Here is a 24,558-nt window from a genome sequence, read left to right as displayed (position 1 = left end):
TATTCTGATCACTGACTGCTGTCTAGGGAAAAAGAGTATTTCCATTTCAGAATGCAAAATTGTCTGAAGGATTATCTAATGCTTAGAAAAACAGTACTTCCACATCAGTTGGGTAAATTAATATTTATGAAAAGGATGAGTAAGAACACATGTGAATGTGTTTGCATTGTCATGAATATGGCAAGCAATTTTTTTCAAAATAATGTTATGCATAAACCACAATTATCTCTGCCTCATGTGAATACAGTATATGTGTACACTTTTAGATTAATAATTGTTAATTATTTAAATCCATGTCCAGGGGATTAGAAAAATATTATTTTCAGGCCCCTTCCAACCCAAACCATTGTATGAATTTTGTAGTTCTTAGAAATTGCAATATCTGTAATTCTTCCAGTGTCTTGCAATTTATCATGCATGGTCACAACACCTTAAACCTTCATGAAATTCCCAGTGGCATCAATGACATGTTCTTTTATAGGCTTACAACTTCATCCGGTACATTGAACGATTAGTGTAAATGAACCATAAAGAAGCTGGCAGTATAATTAATTTCATTCCATGGTCTGGTTACAGCAGTGGAGCTGCATGGAAGTACCTTTGTTATAAATGATAAAATTATGCTTGAGAACACAATACACAGCGTAGCAAGGAGCTGTTAGGAAAATATGTGTGTACAAAGTCAGAGTTTATAAAAGAGGCTACTCAGTCTCTACCAACAGCATCTTGCTATGACCTATTTAAACATACTTATTTTTGTGCACCCAGTCTGGAGTGATCTTCATTCCAGTATTTCCTTGTGCAAGCAGTGACTAAGTTTTATGTGTAGGAACAAACAAGAGGGATGTGCAGGATTGTCAGAACAGTTCGATTCCTATAATTAATATGTTAAATCACAAATGTGTATTTTCATATTTGTAGATTATAAAGAGAATGTTTCCAGAGGATATTTTAAAGGTATTTTACTTGGAATAATTTTTGTTATGTAAAATAACTAGTAGCTGACAACACTGAAAAATAACTTTAGAGAGGAATGTGATTAGTTTTACAGGATGCCGTACATGCCGTTTTTCTGCTGAAGAGCAAGCCTACATAGTGATGTGTAGTTTCTTTTTTTAACTCTGGCCTGAGAGTTTATAAGGGAGGTAAGATAATTAGAAATACTCTTTTACTGAAATTGCAATTACTTAGGTAATTGTTATTTTCAGTTTTACAATATATTCAGGTATTAAGAAAAACATACATTGGTACCTGACATGAAGGTTAACTAGCTTTAAAAACACATTTTTCTGTATTAATTGAGAAGACATCTAATTATACTATGTTGGGTTATAATGGTTTTGGCCTACAGGAGAGGCCACAATAGTATTATGCCAAAAATAAACATTGCATGTGTTTGCATTTACATTACAACTAACAAGATTCCTTCCTCTGAGGCTGCTCTGGCTCATTGCTAATATTTAAAGAAAATCATTCCTGTATGGTGCCAGTACAAAAGAAAATTCAATTAATATGCCAAAAAATGGAAGGCAAACATGAAAAGAATGTTTTAAGCCCTGTAGTCAACTGTGTGTTTGGCATGAACGTCCTCTATTTCACAAATATTTAGCATTATGAATTTTTATTTGCAAATAGATTAATGTGCATAGGATTATTCAAGCTAGTATAATTGATGTGTGTTTGCAGAATGATAGATGTGTATATTGACCAATATTTAACTTGCTGTTTAACTGTTGTCCAGTTTTTTATTTTTCTTCTTCTCTGAAGTGAAACAAATGTACAGGTATAATATGTTATCTCTGTAGCATATTTGTTGGAACCCTTCCTAGATCTCAGATTTGTAATTCCAGTCATGAACAGGGATATAAATAACATGTCATCTTCAAAAGGAAGAATATTTTATATAACCATATTTCTAGCTCATTCAGGACTGGTGAAAGTTAGCTACTTAGTCAACTGCAACACAGGCTAGTATATTCTGATTTTCTTTATTTTGTCAGTATACTACGAATTTCAACACTAAATTTTTACTGGAATAATATTCCATAAGGAAATGTAATAATGTTCCATACATGAAAATATAGTAAATGACTTGGTCATTTGGCAACAGAGACTACAGCCCTGCCAACTGTACCAGAACCTGCTACTAAAGAGACCAAAGTTTGGTAATCCACAAAATGGATTTTTTGTGGCTTGGGTTTAATGTTTTTCTAAAGAAAATGCCTGAAATAGCCAATTCTATCAGACTTGAAGTTTTCTCTTTCAAATTATAGAGAACATTTTATCACTGAAGGTTCTGGGGGTATCTTTCTCTCTGGGTATGTCTTTCACTAAAGCCCTCTTGCCTGGAGAGGCTGTCGAGAGCAGGCTTTGCACAAATTGCTGCCGTGCAGCCTGCGTGAGTTGTAACAGAATGAAAATCCCTGGTAGTGTCATCTGCTGGAGGGATTTTGCAGAGCTGTCAGTCATGTTTGCTCTACAGAAGAGAAGGGTATTCTTGTTTCACACCTCAGTTCATGGTCTCAGGGGTGTAATGACAGATCACACAAAAGGTTTCTCCAGGGAGGTACCGCAGAACCTGATGAATGCAGCAGGCTTTTTCCACGGAAGTTTCCCAAGAACTAGCCCTTGTTCTTAGGTCCGGTAGGCTATGTGTAGTGGGATTTTTTTTTCCCACTGACACAAAGCTAGACTAGATACGCATGGAGCATTTGCTTCACTAATCCAGTCTAATGGCAGGAAGCCTAAACTATCCATATGCTCACTGTGGTCTGGCATTGCAGAGGCATGCTGACAATTTGGCGATGGTGACTGTTCCTGTGGGCGTCACTGAGACATTCCTGTTTCACTTCTTCTCTTCGGTATCATATGATGTTCTGGGAAGCTGTGTACATTCTGTTTCTTCATGCTTCAAGGAGAATGACATTACATACCCTGAAGTCCAAGAAGTTAAGAAATATGTACCACAAGCTGTAACAGACCAGGAGGTGAAACTGGAAAGGTTTTCTTCAGGCAGTAGTTTAACACCACCAGCCAGTTTCTTTGCTTATGACTATCTTCTTTCAAAGCAGCCAAGCTCTGTTAGCCATGGAGCATTTCATATTCTTCTCACTCCTCTTCATGTTTCTTATCATACTTGGTTATATCTTCTCTTTCAACCAGAACATTACTCTTCAGAAACACAGTGCTGTTTACATGTCCCTGAGAGTGTACTTCTGAGACCAAATCATCTTAAAGCCAGGGAAGATTTTCTGTGAAGTTACCTCGGAAGAAAAGGGAAGAATAATATCCCTTAAAACAAACAACCAAATAAAACCTACATTCATTTAGGAATGCACCCAGTTTGAAAAAAGTCCTATAATTAAGTGTTCAACAAAAAATATTCAGTTACTGACAATAAGAAAACAATTTGCCAATTATTCTAACTTCACAAGGGGCATCCAGCTGGTCATTAGAAGAGATTTGAAACAGGAGCCTTGTGATGAGTTCACTGTTGAATATTCCTGCAGAGTGATTGCATTCCAGGTAAATTTTATACATGACATCTTGCTTTTAGCCATACTGTTTATGACCAGTGCCATGAAAATTACCAGCTTAGGAGAATAAATGTAACTTTATTACTCAGTCCTTTTTTAATAAAACTTCTTTCTTTGCATTCTTGCTCTCAACCTGTTTTCTAATCACAACTAGGACTGAGGAAAACCAACATGAACAATTGCTGGGGACTTCAGGCCGTGGGAGAGCAGCAACCACAAAGTCTGGTGACAACAGTTTTATTTGCCATGTGAGAAGGAGTAGGCAGAAGCCTATGACTATCTTGTCTAAGATTTCCACAGTTTGCCTATTAAAAGTGAGCACAACCTCACCAAATTAACCAGAGTAGGATGGTACAGCAAGCCTGTCGCTTTGAGAAGGGGGTATCAACCTCCAGGAGGAGGTCAAAGGCTGTGCTGAGGAACACAGGCATCACCCAAAGCAGAATCACTCCAGTCTGAGCAGGGCAAGACAGTATTACTGCCTTCAGAATTTCTCCCGTTGGATGAGATTTAGAATGTGTGAAACAAGGATTGATAAACTTTGACAGCTTGTATTTCCAGATGTCAGGGATTGGTTTAGCTACTTTTAAGAATATGGTAAACTGGAATTGAAAGTACAAAAGATTTTTTTCTTTTATTACCTGCATGACTGTGGGATATTCAGACTTGCTATAATAACATGCTCTTTTAGTAGAAGATTAACAGATATGTTAACAGAAGTGTTTCCATTAGTACAATTTTGGATTTAGTAGAACATCCATTTAAAAAAAAAATACTGTAGAATTCTAATCCAAAAAGCTTCCTACTACAACACATTCGAGTTTCTTGAGCTTCTGTCCATGAAAAAAAAAAACAGGAACATAAATGAAAAGGAGATAGACATAATGCTTTTTTTACAATTGTCATAATTCATAGAATCATAGAATGATTTCAGTTGGGAAGGACCTTAAAAATAATTTCCAACCCTCTGCCACAGTCAGGGACACCTTCCATTAGACCAGGTTGCTCAGAGGCCCATCCAGCCTGGTCTCAAACACCTCCAAGGATGGGACATCCACAACCTCTCAGAACAACCTGTTCCAGTGCCTCCCCATCCTCACAGTAAAGAATGTCTTCCTAATACCTAATCTAAACCCTACCCTCTTTGAATTTTCACCCTTGTTCTATCACTCCATGCCCTTGTAAAAAGTCACACTTCAGCTTCCTTGTCAACCTCTTTTAGGTACTGTGATCTTCTCCAGGCTGAACAACCCCAACTCTCATCATGTCTTCATAGGAGAGGTGTTTCAGCCCTCTGTCCATCTACGTTGCCCACATTTGGACTCACTCCAACAGGTCTGTGACCTTCTTACTTTGGGGTGCCCAGAGCTGGCAGCAGTACTGCAGGTGGGGTCTCACTAGAGCAGAGCAGAGGGGGAGAATCATCTCCCTCACCCTGCTGCCCATGTTGCTTTGGATGCAGCCCAGGATGTGGGCTGGCCTCCTGGTCCGCAAATGCACATTGCTGAGTCATGTTGAGCTTCTCATCAACCAACACTTTCCAAGTTCTCTTCAGGGCTGCTCACTATCGATTCTTCACCCAGCCTGCATTTGTTCTTGGAATTGCCCTGACACATGTGCAGGGTCTTGCCCTGATCAAGACAGGATACAGGAATTAAAAGGACACAGGAATAAAAAAGTTATGAGAAGTGAACTTCTAAATGTTCAGGTATGGTGTGACTTCCTATTTTTTTATGAGACCTGTAAGAATGTAATGATCTTTACAGGTACTATGGTTGTCTCAATCAGATTTTATTTCAAAATTTTATGAGAAAATGGCAGAAAATATAGCTGCGTACTCAGTCCAAATAATCACACACTGTTTAAAACTAAAGAGAAAAATTGTTCTTTTTCGCACTTCCCAGTAAGGTGAGAATTAACTGAGGTCAGATCAGCCTGAGCACATGGAGGAACTTTCCCAGGTCTGCTGTAAGAGTAAAGTAGGAGGTGCTCAGACACCTGAGAGAATTCAAACTGCAGGACCAATGGGAGCAAATTAGGTATTCACATCTGAGCCTGACAGCAGTTCCTGCATCAGGCAGACCTTGAGGGCTGATTGCAAGAAACCTGAGATAGGATCAATCCATTATGCTCCTTGGCTTTCCCAGGTTCCCAAGCAGCATACTTGGGAGGCCAGTGGATACTGAAGGAAAAAGGGAGAGCTTGGAGGATGCATGATACTCTCTGTGTCTTTTGCTCTTATTCTTTAACTTCAGATGCCACTATTTCCAACACTGTGCAGCTTGACAAGGTCCTGTCAATGGATTGTGTCCGTGGTACCTTGTGCCACTGGAGTCAAAAAAGGTCCAAGTATAACTCATTTCTAGAGAAAATTCAGCTTCTTTTATGCTTTTTCCCACTGTCAGGAAACAGGTGGGATTTGCTTCTCTTTCCAAAACTTCCAGGGGCCATACAAATCTTATATTTCAACCCCTGCCAGTTTAAATTTGAAGCAGGGAGGCAGGGCAGGAGGTAGGGTGGTGGGTGGAAGAATGGGCATGAGTGCGCAGATGGGGGATTGTATAAACCTTATTACTGAGAAAGACTGGCAAATAATGCTTAACAGAACATTATTGTTCTTGTACACCATCTCTTCTGTAGACTTCAAAGATGCACTTTGTAACTGTCTGAGATCATACTCTGAACTGCTCCATAAAACCCATAAAAACTTCCTTTTAAATCACAGTCTAATGGAACTCAAGCAATGTTAACAGGCTTAGCAGCCCTAGCAGTTTTCTTCCTATTCACTTAGGGTAGAAGAGATCACAGACCTTTCATGCTGTTTCCAGAGTTTTATTCTGAACTCTCTATGTATGCACTTGACCTGCAAGTCTCTTTTCATTTAGGAAAAGATAGGAATGACTTTTTAAAAGCATGCAAGACTCTTCTAAACACAGCTTTATTGTCAGCCAATAAAGTACTTATCCTAATAATGAAGAACATTTTAAAAATAGTAGGATCATGCCTTTTAAACTCTCAGCATATTCACTGTATTGGATCTGGCTGAAATTGAGTTAATTTTTCTATAGCAGCTCTCAAAGCTGTGCTTTGCATTGGTAGCTAGAAAGGTGTTGATAACACCATTATATTTTCTCTCCCCTGTCCAGTTGCAAAGGGGAGCAATAGAGAGGCTTTGGTGGTGTCTGGCATCCAGCCAGGGTCAACCCACTACAGCGGTTTTGGTGCCAAAATAGGGGGTCATAATGATTTTTAGATAAAGATAGTAACTGGGAGAAGTAAAAGGCAAAACAAATAATGAACAACATAAAAGAGTGGATTGATCATGGGGAATTTTTGTCATAATTGTGATGAATGGACAAGGGTTGAATTTTGTGTAAATTGTCTTCTCTTTTTCTGTGTTGTGCTGATGTTATTTTGGGTTTTGTGTGAGGAATTTTGTTTTGTTAATTTGGTTGCATTTGTTGATGCAAGGGCAGGTTGTGTTGTGAATGTGGATTTTAGTGATAATTCTGAAATATATGATTTTCAGAGGTGAGGGGTAGAATGTACTGGATTTGCATGGCCAGGAAGAGGTGGGGCTACAGGAGTGTCTTCTGTGAGAAGCTGCTGGAAGTTTCCTCCATGTCCAGCAGAGCAAATCCCCGGCATCTCCAAAGATAGATGTGCCACTGGCCAAAGCTAAGACAATCAGAAATAGTGGTAACACCTCTGTGATATCATATTTAAGAAGAAGAAGAAAAATAATTTATTGCACAGCTGCAATTGCAACCAGAGAAGATCAGGATGAGAATATGTGAGAGGAACAACACTGCAGTCACCAGGGGCACTGGAGAACGAAGGGGAGGATGAGCCAGAGCAGAGATTCCCCTGTAGCCCATGGTGCAGACCATGGTAAGGCAGCTGTGTCCCCACAGCCCATGGAGGAGCACAGGGATGCTGATATCCACCTGCAGCCCATGGAGGAGATCAATGCTGGAACAGGTGGATGCCTGAGAGGAGGCTGTGAACCCATGGGAGGCCCGTGCTGGAGCAGGGTCCTGGCCAGGGCCTGCAGAGCCATGGAAAGAGAAGCTCATAATAAAACAAGTCTCTTGGCAGGATTTCTGACCCAGTACCCACACTGGAAGAGTTTGTGCCTGAGGAATGGTACCCTGTGGAAGAGTGACCCATGTGGCAGCAGTTTGTGAAGAACTGTTTCCCATGGGATGGACTCATGTTGGAGAGGATCATGGAGAACTTTGTGTCATGAGAGGGACCCCACACTGGAGCAGGGGAAGGACTCTCCTCCCTAAGCAGCATCAGGAACAATGTGTGCAGAACTGCCCATAACCCCCATTCCCCATCTCCCTGCACCACTGAGGGGAGGAGTTAGAGCTGGGAAGGAAAGACGAGTGGAGGGAAGGTGTTTTTAAGATCTTATTTTATTTCTCCTTTTCCTGCTATGATTTTGTTAGTGATAAATTCAATTAATATCCCCAATTCTAGTCTGTTTTGCCCATAACAATATTTATGAGTGATCTCTCTTGGTCCTTATCTCAACTCATGAACCCTTCATTCTGTTTTCTCTCCCCTGTCCAGTTCTAGAGGGGAGTGTTAGCAAGACTTTGGTAGGTGTCTGGCATCCAGCCAGTGTCAAGCCATTACATTCACTCATGTAAAGATTAACTGTGTTTGTTGGATCTAAACACATGTTCTTATCTGGTGTGATTTCAGTGAGTTTGTAGAGTATACAAGTTTCGTTTCATCTTCTGTTTACTAATTAGTTTACTAATATCCCTCAAGCCGTTGTCATCTACAAACTAAAAGAATTTTTTTTTAAAAGAAGCTAAAATATTTTAATTTTAAATAAAATTCATGCTCAAATATTTTCATAATGGATATTACTGAAACTGGTATTCTTTATTCATCTGATGGAAAGTAGTACTACCAAAATCATACCTTTCTGAAACACACCATCCATGTTATCTTACAATACACCTTCTTTGGATCTTCTCTACAGTGCCTTAAAATGCACACTCTGAAAGTACACTGAATATTTCAGTTGCAGTAGTACAGTTTTTCTAAGCAATGTGTCCTGTTGCTTTGCCAGTGCTCACATGCATTGCTGTTTCAGCAGCAGTCAGCCTGACTGTCAAAATGGATAACCATCAACGAGTCTGCCTTTACTGTGAATTTCCCAAGAGAGAGGGTAGACATGCAATTTTAGATCAGCTACTGTTTTATGGGGGTAGTGTAGTTTTGTTTCTGCAGTACATTGCTAAAAATAGTGGCTGAAAATATGAAAGAAAAATAAAATAAGTTTACTTGAACACTGGACATGATTCTGAGTTACATTTGTGAAAACACAGGTTAATGTGTCTAATCTCAGTTAAATTCTTTGTAGACTGAGGAATTCACAAGAACAAATCTGCAGTTACTTATAGAGCCTAACAATTTAATTGCATATCTGATAAGAACTGTATCTGATATGAAGTGCATAAAGTAGCCATGGGCATGAAATAGTTCTGTCTCACAGCAGCAGGTGGGAATATGGCTCATGGTAAGGGCTTCTGAAAAGATTTATTGAAAAATCTCCAGAGCTATTAGCTGGAAGTGGATACTGGACATATTTAGCTGCAGCTATGTATCAGTTTCTAAATACCAGAACAATTTTCTTGGAAATGAGGCAGGTTCTGTTACTTCATAGCTTTAAAATCAGACCTGCTGTCTTTCCACAAGGAAAGACATGTCAGCAATAAATTGTAGCTCCATGTCAGCAATAAATTGTAGCTCCACAGTAGCAGTTACAGATGGTTGTTATAAGCCTCATGAGGAAAACTATGAGAACATGAGGACATGTATGAAGACAAACAGCTTAGCCCATTGTGGCTTCTCCAGAACTTACACAATAATGTTGACATTTAACATATGATGAACCTCATTTTTTGAGGGGAAAAATGAGATTTCTGTTGAATAGTTGAAAGATGTAATAAAGTGAAAAGGCTTTGTGCTTATTATTCAGGTTTAAGGGAGTATGCCTTTTTAGTACACAAATTAAAGTAGATTGTAGAAAGCACTTACCCTTCACCTTGAAATTAAATTAGATTAAATTTGGAGGAGTAAGCAACAAGGAATTAACAAGACGTTCTGCATATATTACCAGTTTGATATATATGGTAGCCTGCTTATTGCTTTACTTTTCTAAAGAAACATTTTTCTGAAGTATTTATTCTGAAATATTTCTTGCATAAATACTCATGACAAGTTGCTTTGCAGTAGAACCTAGAGATAAAGCTTTTCACTTGAAAGTGTATGGTATTCCAGTATATGAACACTCTATCATTTGCAATTGCATGTAAATTAAATTTCTGGAGTTCTTTAAAGTGTGTTTCGTTTATGGTAGTTTTGTGTGATGAAGCACTGAGTTACCAATTACACTGTATTTTAAAGTGCATTATTAATAGTTTTAAAATTCTACCTACTTAATATTACGGAGAATTCTTACAGTGTACTATTTCTTTAAGCCATCAAATATTAAAAGCAGAAATTAAGTTCATTTCATTATATTCATGTAGGTCTCAGGAGCAATTCCATTAAGATCTGTGAAGTTACATCAATTGGGGCATTGCTGGAAATAGTAACATGCAAAAAAAGGGAATTAAGCTCATACTTCCTCTTCCTCCTTTTCTTTTAGTGCTTTCTCTTCCACTCCCTCCCTCACTTCAATTTTTCTGTATCAATGAATGCTTCTTAATACAGCAAAGTTCAAGTGAAATGAAAATATTCTTGAGGATATTTTCCTTGATTTTGACTTCTTTACTCTCTATATACAAAGAAAAGTTTTAATTCCATTCTTTATTATTGTGTTTCATGTCAGCAATGTGTGAAGTTCAGACAAGGCTAGTATAAAATAACAGAGTCTGGTGCTTTGGTATTCCCTCTGAGCCCCCAAGAGTGAAAGATGCACTGTATAAAGGCCTAATGTGCTGATGAAGTCAAACATCCTTCAGGAGTAAGATGTTAATTTACCATTTTGTGTATCTCAGCACAGTGATCTGTGATGAGCTTCTGTATGGCATGCACATAGTGAAATCATCCTCAAATCTCCATTTCTTGAAAACATGGATGTGAAGTTCATGCACAAACATTTTAGATGGCACCTAATACCATATTCCTCACAGTGTCAAAGCTTCAGAGTGAATCCTGTGTGGTTTCATCAAACGGGTAAAAGATCAGTCGCAAACTGTGGAAGTAAACAAGTCACAGTTAAATTCTGCGGCATTGCAAAGCTGACCTTTGCAATTCAAGGTTATAAGCATGGTTTATTCATTTTTCCTGTTTGACCATCCAATATCAGATTATTATTCATAATAACTCATTTCATCAAATAATTTTTTCAGTTATTTTTCCCTCTTCCTGATTTAAAAGCTATTCTGAAAGCCTTTTCTGAAATATTTAAGCCATGTTCGCTGTTTAGAAAATATTATTTCTCTGAACAGTTTTTAGCCTGCTTGCAGGGTTTCATTAGTTTGTATGCAGTAATTAAGTTTTGTTTTGATTTTACTTGTTTATTAATAGAATCCTTTTCTGATTCTTTATTGGATAAACATAGTTCCTACAATAAAATTGTTATCATGTGCCATTTGTATGCATAAGTAAACATATACAAAAGAAGTTCAAGATAAACTTCTCCGAAGTATTTTCTAATGTTTAAATCTGCTTGTTTCTAGGTATGTACAGACCATTGGTTCTATTTATTGGAAAATTCACCAAAAAAATAGAAAAAAAAAAAAGAGGCATGAGTGCAGTAGAAGCAAATTCCATGTGCATAAATAATAGCAGACAAGTCTGAGATATTATTTTTTACTTTTTTATGTTTACAATCAGAATCATATTCAAAATTGAAATTTACTGTTACAGGGGTTTTGTAAACCTTTAAATTATTGCTGTTGTCAATTCATAGATTAAATGTAGTTGGTGGTTCAGTGTTTTAGGTGGAACTGAATGAAGGCTCAAAGCAGAAGGGGAAAAGTTGTATCCTCTGTTCAACGGCAGAATTGTCTCCCAGAGGTCATCCCAGAGATGCAGCCACTATGTTGCGCTGTGCTTGGGGAAGAACATTTTGCCCACATACTTTCTCTTCCTTTTGCTGTCACATTTTACTCTATGACATACTTGATAAGAAGCTTTTTGAAAGTACCAATAATTTTTTTTCAGACATTCTTCGTAAATTAATGTTTATTTCCCAGTTTGCCATAGCTCAAAATCATTTTATGGAATTCTGTGAAAAATAGTCCTCCTTAAAAATGGTTGCTAAAATCACTTGAGAAAATATTTGTGGCAAATTTTTCCCTCTGAAAAGAAGATTTTAAGGTTTCTTATTATTTTTTATGCCAGTAGAGGTGAAATGAGACAAGTTGATTTGAGTAAGCAGCTTAAGAGTTCTGCCAAATCTAACTATATTTCATAGCATTGCTATCAAACTGGAAAGTATTTCCATTTTATCTACTGTGCAACAACAAATACTGATCAGTTACTGTATCCATCAAAGATAAGGCAGTTAAGGTTGCGTTTATATACCACAGCTAATGTGAGGATTTGGTTCAGCTTTTAGTTGTTTGTGGGGTTTTTTAAACCTTAAATTCATGAAGTTCAGTACTGTAGCAATGTTTTAGGAAATAAAGAATCCTGTTACTGTCTGCCTTTTAATCAGGTGTTTCATATTCGGTGCCTAACTGAGCTCACAATTACTGGTTTTTACTTTTAGATTGAGCTGAGAAGAACAGGTTGTAATGAAAAATATTAAGTTTTGATCTAAGCATGACTGTTTTCTACCAACCCAATGAGTTTTCTGCCCTGCTGGCTGAGTTCTTTTATCTCACACCTTCAGAGGGGGCTTTTCCTGTTTCTCCCAGGAGTCAGTTTTCTCCCGTGTAGGAGTTAGCTGGTCTTGCATATGAGCAGAACGTTCTTGGCATTGTGTGCCTCTCCTTTTCCTACTGCCTCACTGGAGAAACCTGGCTTGGGCACACAGATCTTGGAACATATCCATGACCAAGCAGGGTGGTCATAGTGGTGACATTTGTTGCTACAGTTAAAGCTCCATAATAACAAAATGACTATGAAGTGAATTTTCCAGGATGTACTTACTCACAGTTATGATGTGGGACAGTTTCCCTGAGGCTTTGCAAGTTCTTTCTGCTGGGCTAGTGGGAGTAACCAGTGGGCTAGTGGGGTGATTAATATGGCCTGTATTGTCATTCTGTGAAAAGCAGTGTCTTTATGACTCTTACCCTTGGTCTTCACAGAGCTTCTGTAGCATTTCCATGGAGTTTCTCCGCTAAGATACTTTTTCATTAGTTTCTGGGCTGACAACAGATGATCAGGGAAGGCACCATTCAAACAGAGCTATGAATTGAAAGCCAAGATAGGAGACCATCTGCAAGCATAGAGATTCTGGTGCTTGTATGTTTTTGTAGCATCCACTTTTGCTTGGACTTAAAATATTATAGTGTACTTGGGAGAATATTTTCTCAAAGAAATCATCACAGTTTCTGCTAAATGAGGTCAGGGTTTGTAAGTCTGAAGCTGTAGACAGAGTCTTGTAAAACCATGTTTCATTACATTGAGTGATTTTTCATGGGGCAAAAAATATATAACATAATGTTTCACTTGATCTCTAAATAGCAAGGAATAAAAAGCTTAGAGACAGTTTAAATAATGAGATTTGCTGGTCAAGACTAGCAAAGTCATGTAATTATGCAATCACACTGTCACTGCCACAATAGAAGTCAAAGTATGGATTCTCAGGTGTCTTGAGTGGAGTGTAGTGCAAAGGACTAATGTCAATTCCCTGGCTTTACAATGAATATTGTTCTTTCAATGTATCTGTAGAAAAGCTTTTGAGAGCATTAAAATCTGTAGCTCAGGCAAAAATTTAACTGTGATACCTGTCCCACAGCCATGCTACAGAATTGCAAAACACTTTAAAAACTGTTAGAAAATGAGTTAATAACCCGTGCAGATGGGATTTGTGTAATGTTGGTGCAAGCCCTGATTAGCAGCTTCCATTAGATCCCTGTCAGTTGCTAGTAGCTATAGTGGCTCCTAGACTTAGCCATGCTGATGTCCTTGCAATGAGGATCAAGAGCTTGTTTTAGTACAAAAATGTCCATTTTCACTATGTGACAACATTGAAGACCATTAATTTATTTGCCTTGGCCAGAAAAAATGGAATTTTTAGGTTTTATCTGCTGATCACCTCAATCCTACTAGAAAAATAAACCTTTGGCATCCATAACTGACTGGCTTGCAGGAATCTAGACACATACCTCATATCTCGGTATCTGTATTAGTCATTTAATGGTGTATGTTTTATGCCACTGATAGCTCCTCTATTTTTATCAGATGCCAGTGGTGTAGGAATGTTTGACCTGTTCCTCATACCTGCCACCTTTTGTTATCCAGAGACAGTAGAAAACACCCATGTTCTATTGATTATTTGCAATTGATAGAAAGTAGTGACTGTAATCCTTTCCTTTTAAGAAATCTTCTGAAGAAAGCAAGCAAAATAGAGTTGCAAACTTAGGTGCAACAATAAGGTACCTAAAAGAGAGTAGCCCAGGTAAGTACATGTTAACCTAATTCCCAATTTTGATGTATCTTCCTTTTCATTCCCTTTTGCTCTTTCCCCAGACAAAACATTCTGGAAATGCATTGCAAATTCTGCTTAAAAAAAAAAAAATTAAGATCATAACACTCATCATTCCCCAGACTGAGGAGGTTAAAATGCAACATCTAAATTTGGGTATGAGGTATATGCTTCAACACTGCCTGTATGACATTTATTAAATGATTCAACTAAATACTACTTGCAGATTATACAGATTCAATTAAATATTTACTTGCACATTATACAGACTTAATATCCTGTTTGTTTTCTTTTTGAGAGAAGAAAATGTCCATTGGCAGTTCTGAATTCACAACAGGCTCTCCAGCTGTACCTTGTCGAGTCAGACTCTGTCCTACACCACAGGAAAGTAATGAGTAGTCTAATTGCACTGTATATTATTACTCACTGAAGCAGATCAGAATTTTTTTTAGTTGACTGTGAATTTGTGTGCAAATCAGGAGAGTGGAAGAGCAGACAATCACAGTTTAGTACTTCTTTTTGTAGAGCCAAGATCTTTGCGTGCAGTCCTGCGTATTGCCAGTCACACTCCTGAGAGGATTGAAAAAATCAGTCTCTTTTTGTCAAACCTTTGCTGACATATTGCTGTTAGAATCTTTCAGACTTTGTAGTGTATTTAGATATGACTCAGAGGTTAGTTATGTGTTAGGTTACCTTAGTGACTGCAGATTTCGTGACACTCCTAGTAGCAAATCAACTTGTTTTTAGCCACAGACATGAAGAAAGTAAAGCCAAGCCCAAAACTTTTAGGTACATAGTCTTCTGGTACTGACCACCACAGTTGTTCACCAAAAGCACATGGATGGAAACAGCAGTCAAATTTAAATTTGATACCTGATACCACAAATATATGCAAACTAAAAATTGGTGGGTGCAGACAGAAAAAATACCCCACCAGTTTTTATGATGCCATTGGTGGGATGCTTCTTTTCTTGTGTTTTTTTCTGATAGGCATACCATTCACAAGGGCCTCCTCAAGATCAGCTAAAGCTTAATTATGGTTTTTTTTCCCCAGTTTCTTCCACTTATTGATCTCCCCGTGCACTTGGAATGAGTTGGCTGGCCAATATATTTCTCTTTATGACTCCCTGTCCACTGTTCAAGATTAAATTATATTGTAAATATCACTTGCCTGGTGTGATTGCTGACACAGAAGCAAAAATTAGATGTTCTTTTGAGAGTTTTACCCAAGGCACTGAATTGTTCATATTACATGCCAAAATGTATTAGGGAGATAATTTGATACCTCATTTTCTTTTGAACACCTTTAATAAAATATGTGGATAGATGAATTTTAGAATATATATCCTTTTATTGATGTCTAGATTTTCATTAATGTGATGCAATGTAACAAAAAGGCCCCACATAATGGCTGCAAAATATCAAGTCCTTTGCAATAAAGCAATGTTCTGCATGAGGAGCATGTGGAAGTTCTACCATAATCGTATTTTCCATCTGTTTGTAAATTTTCAGAACCGGGGAAAGGAATTTCACTGAGAACATTCCATAGTGTGGGATTAAATAAATAAGCAAATTCTGAGAACCTTGTGAGTTTAGTATGGAAATTGGGACCTATCTTTGTTTACCGCAGAGCATAAAATGAGAGCACAACTATACACAGTACTGCTAAGAAGCATCATTGGTTCAATTTGTGCACATGATTACATGCCCTCCTCACTCAGAGCTGAACATACACGTGAACGCATTATGTGTTTGCACATTATGCCTTCCACCTCTGTCCCAGTGCTTCAATTTCTGGACCTGGCAGACACCTGAAGATTTGGAAGTGTCATCTGACTCTTTGCATGGTATCTTAGAAGAACCACACTCACCAAACAATAAAAAAAAAACAGCATCCCTCACTCCTTGGTCTCTGAACAGACAAAGATATTAGACCCAAGGTGCTGTGGCCCTGATTATGCCTAATTAGGGTGTCTCTGTTGGTGACTTCTCTGTTGGAAAAAGAAGATTTCCCCATGGTTGAGGAGGATTGGGTTAGAGACTATGGAGAAAAACTTGACATCCAGAAGTCCGTGGGCCCTGATGGGATGCAATGCACCCACGAGTGTTGAGGGAACTGGTGGACATCATTGTTAGACCACTCGCAATCATCTTAGAAAGGTCATGACAATCAGGAGAGGTATCTGAGGACTAGAGGAAAGCAAATGTTATCCCTGCCTTCAAAAAGGGGCAAGAAGGAGGACTCAGGCAACCACAGGTCCATCAGCCTGTGGGGTGTTGACCCTGGCAGAATGTCAGGTGCCCACCAAAGTCGTTCTATCACTCCCCTCCATGACTGGACTGGGGAGAGAAAAACAAAAGTCTCATAAGTTGAGATATGGACAGGGAGAGATCACAAACCGATTTCCACCACGGGTAACAGTGAAAACAGATTCAGCTCGGGGAAACTAATTGAATTTATTACCAGTCAAAATCAGAACAGGATAATGAAAAGTAAAACACCATCCTCCCACCCCTCCCTCCTTCCTGAGCTCTACCTCTTCCCACTCTAAGTGGCACAAGGAGTGCTGCTGCTCAAGAAGAGGAGTCCTTCCTCTGCCCCATCATATTGTGCATTCTGCAGTCTTGTTGGATGAAGCTGGAGGGGCTCGGTGGCATATCAGTAAATCTTTTCTAAGACAGAAAGTTGAACATATATCTAAGGGAAAGATTATGTTTCTCAAAGATGTGTTTTATGAGTAAATTTGGAACACATGAGTAGACAATATAGTTAAATGAAATTTGTAAAAAAATAAGGTGATTCCTGCATTCGGGTTTTGTTATTTTATATTTATTTTCATTTTACTACATAGGATTTAAATAGGCATTTTTTAAGCCACTAGGTTATTCCAGGAATTTTTTACGTATTTGGGACGCCACATTAGGGACAAGGATGAATATATTTGTATTGTTCTTACCAAGGGCATCCTCAAGAAAACAAAAGCAAATGTAACATGAATGTTGAAAGTAGTAAGTGTTCTTCATCCTTGCAATGCTGTATCTCTTTAATATCTCCTTTATTCCTATGCCATCAAGTAGTTTTGGTCTGCTGTCTATAGAATTGCTATTTGTACTGCTTATTAATGTGTTCATCAATGGTCTTGACCTATTTCATGAATAATTAAATGTTCCTGTTTTGACCAAAATATACCAATAAAATAAAAACCTTAATTGGCTTCCTTTCAACTACTCATGGCATGAACAGATAGCCCTGTCTCCAGCTGCTAATTGCCCTAAACATTGATATGTAGGTTCAGACAACACAATTACGGAATGTGATGCATATTCTTTGAAAAATACTGATGTAATCAGAGACTGTAGTATAGAATTTTTTTCTAGACATATATTAACATATTTAAACAGGATTGCAGTGTGAGAGTGATTTAGGTTTTGTGTTTGGAGTGATTTTGTGCAGAAGAATTGTCCACTAAATATTTAAGAAAAGCAACACTTCTTTCTTCAGTGTTGAGCATAGTATACTTATTCTTTCCTTCCTGGAAGGTGCACTATAGTACATGATTGGGTTTTTTCCTAATTCATTGCACTTTCAATGCTGTGGCAGCAGTAATACAGTTAAGGTAAAATGAAGCTATATTCTAGTAAATGCTTATGTGGGAATTTTTAATCACAATTTTCATGATAAAATAAATGTTTCTGTGCTGTTTCACCAGAAAAAAAACACCTTCTCTTAATGCATCCAGCAGTTTAGGAGTGTCACAGTTTGACACTGGCGCGATGCCAGCGCCCCCATGAAAATGTACTTTTCTAAATAATTGCTGTGAGATGTGATCAGGAACAGAGCAGAGCAGGCCCAAGCTTAATAACAAAGAAAAGAACTTTATTAAACTACTGCTACTATAAAAACTACAAACACTAAATCCTGGGTGAAGACCTTCCAAAACACCCCTCCTCCTCCCACCTAATTTCCAAACAAACTCAACAGTGAGACACCACCCGGGATCCTGATTAAGTTGCCACCCTTCAGATAATCAAATACTGAATCTTTCAAGGGAGACAGGAGTCTCTCCTGTGCCACAGACCCCCCAGGAAACACAATTGCCACTCTTGTGTTTCCATGTCACACATGGCAACCACCCGGAGAAAATCTGCCATGGTGACACTCTCCTTTCCATGTCACAGTGCTCTCACCACCGTGCATGGACAGACTGCTCATAGGGCTCCTTTAAGGATGCTTTGCCATGGACCAAAAGAGACAACAGTTCAGTTTCTCATCTTGGGACTACAGTCCCCTCCATTTTCCCCTGTGGCTGAGGGTCCAAGAACAGAGGTCTTCTCCTCTTCTTCTTCTTCCTCGAAGACAGAGGGCTTCTCCACACCTTCTCCAACTCTTCTCTGTTCTCTCTACTCCTCTGCTGGTAATCACTGAAACAGGTCTCTTGGCTCACCAACGCACCCCCCTAAGTGCAGCTTCTGTCAGGAGAATTTGGTTCAGTCTATGGCTAACAAGAAAAGTCCAGCCACAAGCCACTCCATCATCTCCTTCCAACTCAAGAATTTCTTCTTCCATCATCTCGGATCCCAGACTGTCTCTCTTCTACTTCAAATCAAGGAGGAGTAATATTTTACAAAGCCTTCATTTCTCAGGAAAGGGTTAAAGCTCAGACTCCCTGGACGGCTGATATCTCTGCCCAGCAGCCGATTCCCAAGGCCAAGGCTGGGCACCTTCCCCCGCCCTCCTTCTCCTCCGTGCTGGCAAAGTTACAGGTGCCGTCCGGACTGTCTGTCTCTTCCCTTTGTGGGGGGATGACAAAGACATCTCCGCTTCTCTCCACCCTTCCGTCCACAGGAGCTGGCTCGGTTCCAGTCCTTCTACCCCTCAGCTCACCTCGACCAGGCCTCATGGCTTCCCCTCCCCCACCCAGCCCCATGGCTGGGCAGGGGAGGTCTGCACAGCACCCTGTCAGAACCAAAGAGAGCGAGCTCTTGGGAGTTCTTGCTTTTAACCCCCTGTGTTCTCAGAGGCGTATCCGTATCTTCAGTGGTCACTTCAGGTGCCAGTATCTAAACTTGACCACTGATTGGTTTGACCCAACTTCCTGAAAAAATCACTTCCATGTCAAACCACGACAAGGAGCTGGGAATAAATTACCACCATTCCTTTTAGTTGCACAGGTTGGTTTTTCCCTTTTAGTTCTGGCTTGATTTTTCTATCACTCTCTGGTTTTTGCTTCTTTGTTTCTTCTTTTTTTCCACCTCTTTTAAATTTGATTTTTCATAACTCTATGATCTTTTGCTTTCACAAGCATTTTCTCTGTTATTTTCCTTATCTGTTCATCTGATTTCTTTTGGGCAGATTATCCTATCTTCTGCTTTTTTCTCCAGTACTTCCTCGTAAAAGATCCATTGACAGACTCAAAATACATGTATTTTTTCTCCTAAACATTTCCATCCTACTTGCCATCCAAGCTCATATAGCAGTGCTTAGCCAATCTTCCTCCACAATTTTTTTTGAAAGCCTGTCGTTTTCTCTCTATACAGACAAATGTCACTTTTCATAAGCTTTTTCACTTTTTACCACTTTTTGCACATCCTCCTTAGCATCCATAATGCCAGTCCATCCAAAACACAGCTGGTAACATGGCTGTTCTCATTGGTCAAATCATAGCTCCATCTTTTAAGTTTGTTTTTAGTTTCAAGATTTTCCACAATATTCTGTCCAGTCTATAAACCAGATCAAGTGTTTCCTGATCCCAGCCATTTTCTGTATCAATATATTAATGCTACATTTTCTCAATTATTCCATTACTTCCCCTGTGCCTGTCATGACTTCATTATGCTGTGAATTATTGGTCCTTTTGGTTCTTTGCCTACATATACTCTTTTTGCCACAGTATATGAAAATTTCATATCCATTCAGATAGGGAAAAAATGAAAATAAATCACTCTTTTAGGGCATGTCCCAGTTAGTTGTACTCTTTCTCATCTTTCTCCTATCTCTGGGGCAAGGTTTAATTTTTTTTTATCTTATTTAGCACACTAGTCTATTTTTAGCCTTAAGAGAATTTATCCATCATCCTAAGGACTGTTGCATGATTGCAAATGGATTTATGGATTTAAGTAAAAAAAATGGGTGAAGTTTTGTTTTCATAAACCTTGATATGTAAAAGATACTCATAGATAGCAGAGATTTGATTATTTTTTATTTGGTCTCTATATCCTTTAGAAGTACTCTGCTTGATGGGATATCTTTGCTCAAGTCCCATTTTCTATTACATAACTAATTAATCTATTACTACATCCCTTTGGATGTTTCTCAATTGCACAGACTAATAGATCATATTTTAGAACTATAGTAGGGATGTAAAATTCTCTTTAGAAGTGCTAAGGATTGTCACTACAGTATAATTGACAAGTACAGCTCCCAGAATATATTATTTTCATGCTTTTAAAGGTGCCTTTAGCCATTTTCCGCTTTAGGTAAATCAGTCAGCCTATCTATTTGGAATATTTCAAGAGCCTTTTGTGGTATTTTGAAAACTTTTTTTCTATTCAAGGTCTCCTGAGACGGAACATTTTCTGCATTGCAGGGATCCAGTGAGGGGGAATAAAATGCAGGACATACAGATTAGCTTTGAAGCATACTGAAAAAAAACTCCTGTTTGGCTTGCTGTAGATTCAGAAGAAAATATAAAATAAGTTCTGATGAAGTGCAGAGCATGCTTCTCCAGACTGACATTAACTTAGTGCTATTTTAGAAAACTTCATTATTACCAATTTGCGAGTGGGTACAATGTCTACAACCTGTTAAACATGAACTTTAGCTGAGAGAGTGCTGGAGGAGCATAGTGGAAACCTGTTTGCTGTGCATGTTTATCCTTACTCCTAGAAAAATCTCAAGAGCTACATTTCCAAAAGTATTTATGTGATTAGCCGTGCCAGAAAGGGGTGAGGTAGCTGAGTAACTCCCATTTCAGTGCAGTATAAGAAAGGATCCTCTAAGGAGTCCTCTGCCCTTCAGCTTCTCAGATGGCACCATGAGACTGATTTCCTGCGCCTGAAAGCTCATAATATACACGAGTAGCTCATAGGTTGCATCCAGACTTTCGCTAGCATTGAAGGCTGAAAGGAGGGCATCTGGCCTCAAACAGAATGGTTATTATATCACTTGGGATGAAGATTTCCATTTTCAATTTGTTGTAATCCATATTCTACAGCATTGCGAGTCACTTCAGGGACAAATAACTGCAATCAAGAATTAAGTGTTCTTGTTATTAACTGTTATTGTTGTGTGCAAGGTTTGGCTATCCCAATTCTTTTAATGGTAGGAGTATGTAGGGATATATGAACACTGCTTAGAATAATGAAAAATTATTGAGAAATAAATCAAGATGTACATTGGCAGAATAAGATGGGGTTTTTTTAGTGAATAGGAGCCAGAAAATAGTAAATACAAACCCCGCAGATGTACAGGATGTCTAATAGTTGGTTTGGCTTCATTTTGACAGTGTGATTTATTGTTATTTTACTCTTAATTTGGAAAGAACTTAACAGAAATCATGTTTTGCTTTGCCTTGAGGTGATGACCGTCCAGGCATATGATATGGAGATTGAGTAAAAATATTCACTGAAGTTAGAGAAAGGTTTGCCATTAATTGCACCATGCTTTATGTTTGGCCCAAAGAAGCCCAGAAAGTGTTCCATTAAAGAAAATATCTTTTTCAATGTGTCCATTTGGCCTTGAAAATATGCAGATAAGCAGTTAAGGCATCCTGGGATGTCCCTGTCCATGAATGCTTTCAGAACTGAGTTTTTAGAGTAGTGGCAATACCTATCTTGCTTTTCATATTGGAAGAAATTGTCTTGCATCTGTTTGCAGCTAATGGCACAAGATAATTTTTCTTGTGTACTGCTTAGGTATCTTTATCACCATGTTGGATGTGGGAAAGATTAAAGGATAAAGAGTCTGAGAATGTTTATTTCAGTTACTTTTTGCAGTAAGAAACAAAGAATGTTAATTGTGCACATGCTGTTTATTCTCTCAGCTTGAATATCTTACATCTTCTGTTTTATTTCTCCCTTTTAGGCCTTTCTCTGAGTTCTGCCTGTCGCACAGCCATACGTATTAGATGACTTTGGGACTCGTTTTCCATCAACGATGAAGGGATTATCTGGCAGCCGCAGTCACCATCACGGGGTTGCCTGTGACCCTGCATGTGACAGCCTGCCACACCACCAGGACAGGAAGCCATATTTGTTAAACCCAGTGGACCCCCACCCCGCAGACCACCCTTACTACACTCAAAGGAACTCTTTCCAGGCCGAGTGCATGGTGCCCTACAATGATCAGATTGCCAGCAGCACGTTTCCCCGGAGGCATTACAGCTCCCACCACGAACTCAAGGATGAGTGTGCTCTGGTTCCCCACGGAACTGCCAACAAGACCAACCGCATTCCTGCCAACCTTTTGGACCAGTTTGAGCGGCAGCTGCCCCTGAATCGGGATGGCTACCACACTCTGCAGTACAAGCGAACTGCAATGGAGCACCGCAGTGACAGCCCGGGCAGGATCCGGCATCTGGTTCATTCTGTCCAAAAGCTCTTCACCAAGTCCCACTCACTGGAAGGACCATCCAAGGGGAGCATCAATGGGGGGAAAGCAAGCCCGGAGGAGTCACAGACGATGAGGTATGGGAAGCGCAGCAAGAGTAAGGAAAGGCGATCAGAAGGTAAGCCCAGATCCAATGCATCAGGATGGTGGAGTTCAGATGACAACTTGGACAATGATGTTTGCATTTATCATGGTCCCAGTGGGGTCATGACCATGGGAAGATGCCCTGATCGCTCTTCTTCCCAATACTTTATGGAAGCCTATAACACTATTAGCGAGCATACTGTGAAGTCCTCCAGAAGCAATAATGATGTCAAATGCTCTACCTGTGCAAACCTGCCTGTGAATTTGGACTCCCAGTTAATGAAGAAAAGCTCTTGGTCCTCTACATTAACCGTGAGCAGAGCCCGTGAAGTTTACCAGAAAGCATCAGTTAACATGGACCAGACAGTGGTGAAGGCAGAGACGTGTCAGCAGGAACGGTCATGTCAGTACCTCCAGGTACAGTGTGGAGAGCTGGTTGCTGTTAACTGTGCTCTGCCTTATCTCAGGTGTTTGTGGGGGATGGAGGTTTGCTCTGATGTCTCAACTTTCCCCAGAGGCCACTGATCGCCAAACAAGGGGTTCTACTACTAAAATTAAAAATATATCAGCTTTTTTTTTTTTTTTTGGTCCAGAATTCAGTATTTCAAAGTATCGGTTCATGTTAGAACAGGATTTTTTTTTTTTTTCATGTGGGAAAAATAAGACCTTTCTGTGTACCTTTTGAATTTATAAGGCTGTCACAGTAGGGGTACAGGGAATTTGATGTTTTAGTGCTTTCATTTAGCATTCCAATGTCAATTAACTGAATGTTACCAGGATACAAATTCTTTGATTTCTGTAATTTCAATTTTGCTTTCATTTAGTGCTCATTTTTAAGAAAGCTTTTGAGACCCTTTTGAGAAACTATGGGGTACCTTAATACTTTCTCCAGCAGGAAAACAACCTACTTTTCTTTTTGCCATAGAATATAAATTCTCTTAAAACAGTTATTGTAATGTGTCCAGATTTGTTTATCAGGCTATTCCTCTTTTTTATGGCTCTGAGTCAAAAATAAAAAATCAAAAGGTTGAAATTATTGCTTGTTCTGATTATACATTTTAGGAGTACATCACCTACTCCCTCACAAGCTGTTTGCAGTTAATACAGCGTCACTATTTTTCACCAGTATTGTATCTTTAAATGTCAAGAATCAGATGTCTCCTCTTGGAGCTATCATACTGCCGGTGAATGTTTGTGGCAGGAACATGGATCAGAAAATATTAAAACTGTTTCATTCTTAGGAGAGCTGTGGATAGCTTTTATGCACTTTAAAAGAAGCACTTATGGCACATCTAAGTGTGTGTGTAAGATGGAACAACGTTGCACAGAGAAGAGAGAAGACCATGAGGAAAAAAGAGGTTTGCTAAGATAATTCGGTTTCATTTTAACGTAGTGGGACTCTTTCCTATTTGTATAGAACTGTAGCAAGTTCTCTTATATGGGTGCTTTAATGAGACAGTCAGCTTCCACATTCTGTTGTTTAAGTCAGTATGCAGAGAAAGCGTAGGACTGAAGCATCAGCATTTAAAAATTGATCTTAAAAGGTTTTATGGAGTGTCACGCAAAATAATTTTGATTGCCAGTCTCTGGGATGCTAAATCTTAAATGTAAAGGAATGGATAAGTATATTTTCTATCAATTTTTTCAGAGAGTGGGGTGGGGGAAGAGGGGGCAATATAAATGCTCAGTGTGTTTACAGC

The 24,558-nt window shown here is 38.9% G+C and overlaps 1 protein-coding gene across 7 annotated transcripts in view; it reads left to right on the top strand.

The window, feature by feature from the left end:
* Window positions 1-24,558, top strand: part of DLGAP1 (DLG associated protein 1) — a 404,716-nt gene that overhangs the window by 244,518 nt on the left and 135,640 nt on the right. For all 7 annotated transcript variants that reach the window (XM_068191544.1, XM_068191537.1, XM_068191551.1 and 4 more), the window contains one exon: window positions 22,250-23,275. In XM_068191544.1, coding sequence (XP_068047645.1) covers window positions 22,322-23,275 — 954 coding nt within the window. In that variant the 5' untranslated portion in view covers window positions 22,250-22,321. The remainder of the gene's footprint in view (window positions 1-22,249; window positions 23,276-24,558) is intronic.

This window comes from Anomalospiza imberbis, chromosome 1 (genome assembly GCF_031753505.1).
Source record: "Anomalospiza imberbis isolate Cuckoo-Finch-1a 21T00152 chromosome 1, ASM3175350v1, whole genome shotgun sequence".
Lineage (NCBI taxonomy): Eukaryota > Metazoa > Chordata > Aves > Passeriformes > Viduidae > Anomalospiza > Anomalospiza imberbis.
Note: the sequence above shows the minus strand (reverse complement) of the source record. Positions and strands in the feature narration are given on the sequence as shown.